At 49.4% G+C, this 11,880-nt stretch overlaps 1 protein-coding gene across 1 annotated transcript in view; it reads right to left on the bottom strand.

The window, feature by feature from the left end:
- Positions 1–3,673: 3,673 nt before the first annotated feature.
- LOC140392867 (alpha-2-macroglobulin-like) overlaps positions 3,674–11,880 on the bottom strand; it is a 525,178-nt gene continuing 516,971 nt past the window's right edge. Inside the window, exons 23-24 of the mRNA XM_072478610.1 lie at positions 4,877–4,951; positions 3,674–3,764 (exon numbers count right to left, since the gene is read on the bottom strand). Of these exons, the coding sequence (XP_072334711.1) occupies positions 4,884–4,951 (68 nt within the window). The 3' untranslated portion in view covers positions 3,674–3,764; positions 4,877–4,883. The remainder of the gene's footprint in view (positions 3,765–4,876; positions 4,952–11,880) is intronic.

Genomic DNA, 11,880 nt, shown 5'->3' with positions numbered 1-11,880 from the left:
CAAACCGAATCTGACTTGGTTGGTGGAATAGATTGGTGGAATAGACTTCAGAAAGTGGGATTTGCTCCCGTTGTCACTGGCGGGGTGGGTCGAGATGGTGAAGATGACGGTTCTCCTGAGGTTTTTGTTTCCATTTCAGAGCCTGCCTATTTTTATCCCCAAGGCTTTCTTGAAGAGGGTGAATGCGGTGATTTCTGGGTTTGTGTGGGTGGGTAAAAGCCCCGCAGGTAAAGAAGGTGCTGCTGGAGCGATGTCGGGCGGGGGCGGGGGGTGGGGGGGGGGGGCGGCGGCAGGGGGAGGCAGGAGGAATGAGCAGGTTCTTTGAGGGGGTGGTGAACAGGTGTGGGTGGTGTGCGGGAGGGCCCGCAAATCATGTCCACATGTTTTGGGCATGTCCGAGGCTTAGAGGATTTTGGCAGGGATTTTCCGATGTCATGTCAAAGGTATTGAAGGTGTGGGTGGATTCGAGTCCAGAGGTGGGGATTTTTGGTGTGTTGGAAGACCTGGGAGTCCCGGGGGCGAGAGAGGCTGATGTTTAGGCCTTTGTTTCCCTGGTAGCCCGGAGACGGATCTTATTGGCATGGAGGGACTCGGAACCCCCGAAATCGGGAGTATGGGGTTAGTGAAATGGCCGTGTTTCTCAGGCTTGAGAAGATCAAATTCGCCCTGAGAGAATCGATGCTAGGGTTCGCCTGGAGGTAGCAGCCATTTATTGACTAGGGAAAATTGAGCTGTCAGCAGAGGGCTGTGGTGTAAATGGAAAGAGGGAGGCATGGGGGGTTGGAAGTGTTTTGTTATGCTCTTGACGGAGCATAAGCTGCTTCCTTGATGTGCACTCTGACAAAGGAAGGTTCAGACGTGGAGATAACTTCAACACGTTTATTCAACTATTTACAATTCTCCTACTCGGATTTGACGCTACTGTTAATCCTGATATAGCTACTCAGACTGACTAACCAGTGTGCTACAATCCACGTGGTGGGAGTGATGTTCAATCAACCCTGCGTCTGTACTCACCGAGAGTCTCCACTGGAAAGGGGAAGATTATGGGCGGGATTCTCCGACACCACGCCGGGTCGGAGAATCTCCGGGGGCTGGCGTGAATCCCGCCCCCGCCGGTTGCCGAATTCTCCGGCACCGGATATTCGGCGGGGGTGGGAACCGCGCCGGTTGGCGGGCCCCCCCCCCCCGGCGATTCTCTAGCCGCAATGGGCTGAAGTCCCGCTGCTGGAATCCCTGTCCCGCCGGCGAGAATCAAACCACCTCTCTTACCGGCGGGACAAGGTGGCGCGGGCGGGCTCCGGGGTCCTGGGGGGAGCGCGGGGCGATCTGGCCCCGGGGGGTGCCCCCATGGTGGCCTGGCCTGCGATCGGGGCCCACCAATCCGCGGGCGGGCCTGTGCCGTGGGGGGCACTCTTTTCCTTCCGCCTTCACCGTGGTCTCCATTATGGCGGCGGCGGAAGAGACCCCCTCCACTGTGCATGCGCGGGGATGCCGTGAGCAGCCGCTGGCGCTCCCACGCATGCGCCGCACGGCAAAGTCAGTTTCGCGCCAGCTGGCGGGACACCAAAGGCCTTTCCCGCCAGCTGGCGGGGCGGAAATCAGTCCGGCGCAGGCCTAGCCCCTCAAGGTTAGGGCTCGACCCCTCAAGGTGCGGAGACGTCCGCACCTTTGGGGCGGCGCGATGCCGGACTGATTCGTCCCGTTTTCGGCGCTGGTCGGCGGACATCGCGCTGATTGCGGAGAATCCCGCCCCTGGTGTGCAGTGTCCTTATATATGGGTTGGTGTAATGCCCTCCTGTAGTAGTGTCACCTCTGTGTGTATCGTGACTGCCCATTGGTCGTGTCCTATCTTACTGACCTATTGGTTGACTGTCTGTGTGTCATGCCTCTGGTGTTCCCTCTTGTGACTAGCTAGGTGTAGTGTATGTACATTAACCTTTTGTGTACTTACAGTGATGTATATCACCACAGGATGAGGTGCGAAATAGTAGGAAGCGGGAATTGGGGAATTGTGTATGTAAGCCATGTTGGCTGGGTTTGGTTGTTGGTGTTATTTACATTGTTATTTTTCCTCTTGAAAATTGGCAAAATTAGATATGCCTTAATGAAGATATTAAAAAACCTCTTGGGGATGAGTTTGACAAAGAGTTTATTTCGTGAGACTCTGGCCAGAATTCTCTGTTTGGGAGACTTTGGGCGGGATCTCCGGTCTCCGAAATCGTGTTGGGCGTTCGGCCAGAGAATCCTCGTTTCTGACAAAATCGGGGGAGGAACTGCTTTCACGATGCTCCGCCCCCCCTCCAAAGCAGCATACTCTAGGAGTACGCCGCACGCCGTATCGACGGCCTCAGGACGTTACCTGAGGCCCTCCCCCCGATGCTCGCCCCCTCCAAAACGGCGTACTGCCTGCCGTATCGATGGCCTCAGGGCGTTACCCGAGGCCCCGACCGGCCGAGTTCCCGATGGCGTGGGTCTCTCATGCTATTTTTTGCCGGGAACTTGCCGTGGCGGCTGCGGACTCATCCAGTACCTCCACAGTCGGGGGAGAGCCGATCCGCGGGTAGGGGGGACTTTGGCAGGGGCTGGGGGCACTGTTGTGGGGTGGTCTGGGGGTTGTGAGCCTGGCCAAAGGAGTGGAACTATTTGGCAGGCCGGGTCCATGTTGCACGGTGCGGACACTGCAGGCCGCTGCCGTGCGCATGTGCATCCACGGACCCGGCAATTCTTCGGCCATATCGGCAGCTAGAGCCGGGTGCTCAACGCTGCCTGCCTGCTAGCCCCCCCCCACCAAACGGAGGATCGGTGGCCGTTTTGCGCCGATTTTTCGATCGTCGGACATAGCCTGGAAATCGGAGAATCCAGCCCTTTATGTTCCTGCCGGAGATGGATCACCTCAGATTTGTGCTTGCACTAAAGCAGGAATCCAGTGGCAATTCCCTATCCCTGACCATGTCAATTGATACATGGGAGGGATAGCGAGAGATTCCCTCGCGAATCCCACTATCCGGCCCGCAGTTTGAGTGGGCTGCCCAATAAAGTGGTCCGGCAGTGGGTGCAATGCAATCCTGTCACCCGCCCCCACCACGGGATTTTCTGGGTCACCACCCCCCCCCCCACCCCCCAACAGTGCCAAGTGACCCAACAACACCCTCTACTGACTGCCCTCCAGAGACCCCCATTACAATGACTCAAACCAAAGACCCCTCCATTACAGAGACCTGCACAAGAAACTCCCTATGACAGAGACCCCCACCAGAAACCCCTATAGATCTCCCCCAGAGACCTCCCATTACAGAGATCCTCACCAAGGACCCCCCATTACAAAGACCCCACCAGAGACCCCTGTTATATAGACCCCCCATATAGACCCCCCTCCCAGAAACACCCATTACCGAGATTCCCATCAGAGAGCCCTGTTACATTAACCCCAACATAGACCCCCACCAGAAAAGCCGATTACAGAGACACCCACCTTTAACAATCTATCTAGATCAAAATCCCAACATGTGACTCCCCCCACCACCCATGTCCATGAACAACCATCGCATTCCCATTCACCCACCCAATCCCTTGGGTCTGAAGACCAGGCCGATGGAGCTGGGGATTAGTGAGTTCGAGTGGATGAGAGAGAGAGACTGAGAGGCAGACACACAGGCTTCATTATGCACCACGTTTACTGTGAGAATTAATCTGCAATCGAAGCCTCCTTGATTCAATCTCCAGGAGTTTGTATCCAGCAGTGGCTGAGTTGGATGGTCCACCTGTACAGAAGATAAAAGAGCTGGGTATATAAACAGTGAAGCTGATCGGAGGACGATTCACAGAGTCTGGGCTGAAGGGGCCTGTGTAACAGGCTCAAGAGGGGCTGAATAGGCCTCTGCCTGTTACTGTGTAACAGCCTGGAAAAGGGCTGAAAGGGCCTCTTCATGTTCCTGTGTATCAGGCTCAAGAGGGGCTGAATGGGCCTCCGTCTGTTCCGGTGTTACAGGTTTTAGATGTGGATAAATGGTCCTCCTCCTGTTCCTATGATATGGCGATGCCGGCGTTGGACTGGGGTGAGCATAGTAAGAAGTCTTACAACACCAGGTTAAAGTCCAACAGGTTTGTTTCAATGTCACTAGCTTTCGGAGCGCTGCTCCTTCCTCAGGTGAATGAAGAGGTATGTTCCAGAAACATATATGGACAGATTCAAAGATGCCAGACAATGCTCTGGATCCCATCTCTGGATCTGTAAAGATTTACTCACCTGCTAATGCTCGCATTCCAAGCATTGTCTGGCATCTTTGAATCTGTCTATATATATGTTTCTGGAACATACCTCTTCATTCACCTGAGGAAGGAGCAGCGCTCCGAAAGCTAGTGACATCGAAACAAACCTGTTGGACTTTAACCTGGTGTTGTAAGACTTCTTACTGTCCTGTTCCTATGTAATCGACTCGAGAAGGGCTGAACGAGCCTCCTCCTGTTCCTTTGCAACAGGTTAGAGCGGGGCTGAATGGGCCTCCTCCTGTTCCTGTGTAACAGGTTTGAGAAGGGCTGAATGGGCCTCCTCCTGTTCCTGTGTAACAGGTTTGAGAAGGGCTGAATGAGCCTCCTCCTGTTCCTGTGTAACAGGTTTGAAAGGGGCTGAATGGGCTTCCTCCTGTTTCTGTGGAACAGGTTTGAGAGATGCTGAATGGCCTCCTCCTGTTTCTGTGTGACAGGCTCAAGATGGGATGAATGTGGGTGAGAGAGAGAGTGAGGTTGCCGAAGGGAGGGAGTGAGGGAGGAAGTGTGGCTGAGAGGCTGAGAAAGAAAGCAGAAGAGAAAGTCTTGGAGAGGAGTAGAACAAGGAAGGTAGAGTGAGAACAGGAGTAAACCACTTGATACTGACCAGGGTTTTATTTGTAAATTGATTTACACGGTCTCCGATCAGCACAATCATAATATTCAGCATTATCCCAGTTATCTGTAAGATAAACGCAGAGAGGAAATATGGATCATAGATCATAGAATTTACAGTGCTGAAGGAGGCCATTCGGCCCATCGAGTCTACACCAGCCCCTGAAAGAGCACCATACCTAAACCCACACCTCCACCTTATCCCCGTAACCCAGCAATCCCACCTAGCTTTTGGACTCAATGGGACAATTTAGCGTGGCCAATCCACCTAACCTGCACATCTTTGGACTGTGGGAGGAAACCGGAGCACCCGGAGGAAACCCACGCAGACACAGGGAGAAAGTGCAGGCTCCGCACAGACAGTGACCCAAGCCGGGAATCAAACCTGGGTCCCTGGCGCTGTGAAGCAACACTGCTAACCACTGTGTTACTGGCGAGGAGAGAGAGATGAATAAACACCCGCAATAAACACCCTGAATAATTGCCTATGAATAAACACCCAGGAATAAACACTCAGAATAAATACCTAGAAAAAACACCCCTGAAATAAACTGCCAGAATAAATACTGAGAGTAAACACCAAGGAATAAACACCCAGGAATAAACCCACAGAATAAATCCCCAGATTAAACATCCAGATTAAACACCCAGAATAACCCCCAGAATAACACCACCCAGAATAAACACCCAGCAAAACACCCAGATTACACACCCAGAATAAACCTCCAGGAATTAAACCCCTGAAATAAACACCCACAATAACCACGCAGACTAAATACCCAGAATAAACACCCAGAATAAACACCAAGAATAAACACCCAGAATAAACACCAAGAATAAACACCCACAATAGCCACCCAGACTAAATACCCAGAATAAACACCCAGAATAAACACCGTGAATAAACACCCAGAATAAATCTGCAGAATAAACAAACATGAATAAACAACCATAATAAACACCCAGAATAAACACCCAGGAAAGAAACATCAAGAACATACACCCAGAATAAACACCCAGGAATAAATACCCAGAATAAACACCAAGGAATAAACACCCATAATAAATATAAAAAGTAAACACCCAGGAACCCCCCCCAGAATAAACCCCAGGAATAAACGCCCAAAATAAACACCCAGAATAAACACTCTGGAATGAACACCCTGGAATGGACACCCAGGAATGGACACCCAGAATAAACATCCAAGAATAAACACCCAGGAAGAAACATCCAGGAACGAAAACATACATGCAGAATATACACCCAGGAATAAATACCCAGAATAAACACCAAAAATTAACACCCAGGAATAAACACCCAGAATAAACCCCAGGATAAACACCCAGGAATAAACACCCAGGAATAACCACCCAGGAATGAAACCCAGGTACGAACAGTCAGGAACGAACAACCAGAATAGACACCCAGAAATAAACACCCAGGAATAAACATGGAGAATAAATACCCAGAATAAAAACCCAGAAGAAAGATCCAGCATAAACACCGAGAAGAGAAACCCAGAAGAAACACCCAGAAGATACAGAATAAACACGCAGAATAAACACTCAGAATAGAAACACAGAAGTGTCAACCAGAATAAACACCCAGAATAAACACCCAGAATAAACACCCAGAATAAACTCCCAGAACAAAGAGCCAGAATAAACACCCAGAAGAGAACCCGGGAATAAACACCCAGAATAAACACTCAGAATAAACACCCAGAATAAACACCCAGGATAAACACCCTGGAAAACACGCTAAATAAACACCCAGAATAAACACCCAGAATAAAAACCCAGAATAAACACCCAGAAGAAAGATCCAGAATAAACACCCAGAAGAGAAACCCAGAATAAACACACAGAATAAACAGTCAGAATAAACACCCCGAAAAAACACGCAAAATAAACACCCAGAAGAAAGACCCAGACTAAACACCCAGAATAAACACTCAGAATAAACGCCCAGAAGTGTCTACCAGAATAAACACCCAGAAGAAACACGCAGAAGAAACACTCAGATTTAACACAGAGAATAAACACCCAGAAGAAATACACAGAATAAGCACCCAGAAGAAACATAGAACATAGAACATAGAAAATACAGCACAGAACAGGCCCTTCGGCCCACGATGTTGTGCCGAACCTTTGTCCTAGATTAATCATAGATTATCATTGAATTTACAGTGCAGAAGGATGCCATTTGGCCCTTTGAGTCTGCACCGGCTCTTGGAAAGAGCACCCTACCCAAACTCAACACCTCCACCCAACACCAAGGGCAATTTGGACATTAAGGGCAATTTATCATTGGCCAATTCACCTAACCCGCACATCTTTGGATTGTGGGAGGAAACCGGAGCACCCGGAGGAAACCCACGCAGACACGGGGAGGACGTGCAGACTCCGCACAGACAGTGACCCAAGCCGGAATCGAACCTGGGACCCTGGAGCTGTGAAGCAATTGTGCTATCCACAATGCTACCGTGCTGCCCTTGAGAACAAATAATTCTACACTATATCATTTAACCGTAATCCATGTACCTATCCAATAGCTGCTTGAAGGTCCCTAATGTTTCCGACTCAACTACTTCCACAGGCAGTGCATTCCATGCCCCCACTACTCTCTGGGTAAAGAACCTACCTCTGATATCCCTCCTATATCTTCCACCTTTCACCTTAAATTTATGTCCCCTTGTAATGGTTTGTTCCACCCGGGGAAAAAGTCTCTGACTGTCTACTCTATCTATTCCCCTGATCATCTTATAAACCTCTATCAAGTTGCCCCTCATCCTTCTCCGTTCTAATGAGAAAAGGCCTAGCACCCTCAACCTTTCCTCGTAAGACCTACTCTCCATTCCAGGCAACATCCTGGTAAATCTTCTTTGCACCTTTTCCAAAGCTTCCACATCCTTCCTAAAATGAGGCGACCAGAACTGTACACAGTACTCCAAATGTGGCCTTACCAAAGTTTTGTACAGCTGCATCATCACCTCACGGCTCTTAAATTCAATCCCTCTGTTAATGAACGCGAGCACACCAAAGGCCTTCTTCACAGCTCTATCCACTTGAGTGGCAACTTTCAAAGATGTATGAACATAGACCCCAAGATCTCTCTGCTCCTCCACATTGCCAAGAACTCTACCGTTAACCCTGTATTCCGCATTCATATTTGTCCTTCCAAAATGGACAACCTCACACATTTCAGGGTTAAACTCCATCTGCCACTTCTCAGCCCAGCTCTGCATCCTATCTATGTCTCTTTGCAGCCGACAACAGCCCTCCTTACTATCCACAACTCCACCAATCTTCGTATCGTCTGCAAATTTACTGACCCACCCTTCAACTCCCTCATCCAAGTCACTAATGAAAATCACAAACAGCAGAGGACCCAGAACTGATCCCTGCGGTACGCCACTGGTAACTGGGATCCAGGCTGAATATTTGCCATCCACCACCACTCTCTGACTTCTGTCGGTTAGCCAGTTCATTATCCAACTGGCCAAATTTCCCACTATCCCATGCCTCCTTACTTTCTGCATAAGCCTACCATGGGGAACCTTATCAAATGCCTTACTAAAATCCATGTACACTACATCCACTGCTTTACCTTCATCCACATGCTTGGTCACCTCCTCAAAGAATTCAATAAGATTTGTAAGGCATGACCTACCCCTCACAAATCCATGCTGACTATCCCTAATCAAGCAGTGTCTTTCCAGATGCTCAGAAATCCTATCCTTCAGTACCCTTTCCATTACTTTGCCTACCACCGAAGTAAGACTAACTGGCCTGTAATTCCCAGGGTTATCCCTAGTCCCTTTTTTGAACAGGGGCACGACATTCGCCACTCTCCAATCCCCTGGTACCACCCCTGTTGACAGTGAGGACGAAAAGATCATTGCCAACGGCTCTGCAATTTCATCTCTTGCTTCCCATAGAATCCTTGGATATATCCCGTCAGGCCCGGGTGACTTGTCTATCCTCAAGTTTTTCAAAATGCCCAACACATCTTCCTTCCTAACAAGTATTTCCTCGAGCTTACCAATCTGTTTCACACTGTCCTCTCCAACAATATCGCCCCTCTCATTTGTAAATACAGAAGAAAAGTATTCATTCAAGACCTCTCCTATCTCTTCAGACTCAATACACAATCTCCCGCTACTGTCCTTGATTGGACCTACCCTCGCTCTAGTCATTCTCATATTTCTCACATATGTGTAAAAGGCCTTGGGGTTTTCCTTGATCCTACCCGCCAAAGATTGTTCATGCCCTCTCTTAGCTCTCCTAATCCCTTTCTTCAGTTCCCTCCTGGCTATCTTGTATCCCTCCAATGCCCTGTCTGAACCTTGTTTCCTCAGCCTTACATAAGTCACCTTTTTCCTCTTAACAAGACATTCAACCTCTCTTGTCAACCATGGTTCCCTCACTCGACCATCTCTTCCCTGCCTGACAGGGACATACATATCAAGGACACGTAGCACCTGTTCCTTGAACAAGTTCCACATTTCACTTGTGTCCTTCCCTGCCAGCCTATGTTCCCAACTTATGCACTTCAATTCTTGTCTGACAACATCGTATTTACCCTTCCCCCAATTGTAAACCTTGCCCTGTTGCACGTACCTATCCCTCTCCATTACTAAAGTGAAAGTCACAGAATTGTGGTCACTATCTCCAAAATGCTCCCCCACTAACAAATCTATCACTTGCCCTGGTTCATTACCAAGTACTAAATCCAATATTGCCCCTCCTCTGGTCGGACAATCTACATACTGTGTTAGAAAAGCTTCCTGGACATACTGCACAAACACCACCCCATCCAAACTATTTGATCTAAAGAGTTTCCACTCAATATTTGGGAAGTTAAAGTCGCCCATGACTACTACCCTATGACTTCTGCACCTTTCCAAAATCTGTTTCCCAATCTGTTCCTCCACATCTCTGCTACTATTGGGGGGCCTATAGAAAACTCCTAACAAGATGACTGCTCCTTTCCTATTTCTGACTTCAACCCATACTACCTCAGTAGGCTGATACTCCTCGAACTGCCTTTCTGCAGCTGTTATACTATCTCCAATTGATAATGCCACCCCCCCACCTCTTTTACCACCCTCCCTAATCTTATTGAAACATCTATAACCAGGGACCTCCAACAACCATTTCTGCCCCTCTTCTATCCAAGTTTCCGTGATGGCCACCACATCGTAGTCCCAAGTACCGATCCATGCCTTAAGTTCACCCACCTTATTCCTGATGCTTGTTGCGTTGAAGTATACACACTTCAACCCCTCTCCGTGCCTGCAAGTACTCTCCTTTGTCAGTGTTCCCTTCCCCACTGCCTCATTACACGCTTTGGCGTCCTGAATATCGGCTACCTTAGTTGCTGGACTACAAATCCGGTTCCCATTCCCCTGCCAAATTAGTTTAAACCCTCCCGAAGAGTACTAGAAAACCTCCCTCCCAGGATATTGGTGCCCCTCTGGTTCAGATGCAACCCGTCCTGCTTGTACAGGTCCCACCTTCCCCAGAATGCGCTCCAATTATCCAAATACCTGAAGCCCTCCCTCCTACACCATTCCTGCAGCCACGTGTTCAACTGCACTCTCTCCCTATTCCTAGCCTCGCTATCACGTGGCACCGGCAACAAACCAGAGATGACAACTCTGTCTGTCCTGGCTTTTAACTTCCAGCCTAACTCCCTAAACTTGTTTATTACCTCCACACCCCTTTTCCTACCTATGTCGTTGGTACCAATGTGCACCACGACTTCTGGCTGCTCCCCCTCCCCCTTAAGGATCCTGAAGACACGATCCGAGACATCCCTGGCCCTGGCACCCGGGAGGCAACATACCTTCCGGGAGTCTCGTTCGCGACCACAGAATCTCCTATCTATTCCCCTAACCATTGAATCTCCTACAACTATTGCTTTTCTATTCTCCCCCCTTCCCTTCTGAGCCCCAGAGCCAGACTCAGTGCCAGAGACCTGGCCGCTAGGGCCTTCCCCCGGTTGGTCATCCCCCCCAACAGCATCCAAAACGGTATACTTGTTTTGAAGGGGAACGGCCACGAGGGATCCCTGCACTTTCTGCCTGTTTGTTTTTTCCCCCTGACTGTAACCCAGCTATTCTTGTCCTGTACCTTGGGTGTGGTTACCTCCTTGTAACTCTTCTCAATCACCCCCTCTGCCTCCCGGATGATCCGAAGTTCATCCAGCTTCAGCTCCAGTTCCCTAACACGGTCTTTGAGGAGCTGAAGTTGGGTGCACTTACCGCAGGTATAGTCAGTGGGGACACCGGTGGTATCCCTCACCACCCACATCCTACAGGAGGAGCATGTAACTGGCCGAGCCTCCAACCCCTCTTACCTGACAGAATATAGCTGCCCTGTGGACTAACTAGATCTCCGCCCTCCGACTCTGCTCCCAGTCAGCTACACTTCCTGTAAACTCCTGGCTCTCTTCGTACTCTGCGGAAATGTCGGAAACAAAATGAAAGGAGCACCTTACTCCCTCCTCACCTAACTCCCTCGGTCACCAAACTCTCACTATCGCACTCAAATGCACCAAATTCAGCACTCCCTCGGTCACCAAACTCTCACTATCGCACTCAAATGCACCAAATTCAGCACTCCCTCGGTCACCAAACTCTCACTATCGCACTCAAATGCACCAAATTCAGCACTCAGTGCAAACACCCAGCATAAACGCTCAGAATTAACACCCAGAAGAAATACTCAGAAGAAACACCAGGAATAAACGCCAGAATAAACACCCAGAATAAACACCCAGCAGAAAGATCCAGAATAAACACCCAGAAGAGAAACACGGAATAAACACCCAGAATAAACACCCAAAAGAAAGATACAGAATAAACACTCAGAATAAACACTCATAAGTGTCTCCCAGAATAAACACCCAGAATAAACACGCAAAATAAACACCCAGAATAAACACGCAAAATAAACACCCAGAAGAAAAACCCAGAAGAAACACCCAGA

Source organism: Scyliorhinus torazame, chromosome 16 (assembly GCF_047496885.1).
Source record: "Scyliorhinus torazame isolate Kashiwa2021f chromosome 16, sScyTor2.1, whole genome shotgun sequence".
In the NCBI taxonomy this organism is placed as follows: Eukaryota; Metazoa; Chordata; class Chondrichthyes; order Carcharhiniformes; family Scyliorhinidae; genus Scyliorhinus; species Scyliorhinus torazame.
Note: the sequence above shows the minus strand (reverse complement) of the source record. Positions and strands in the feature narration are given on the sequence as shown.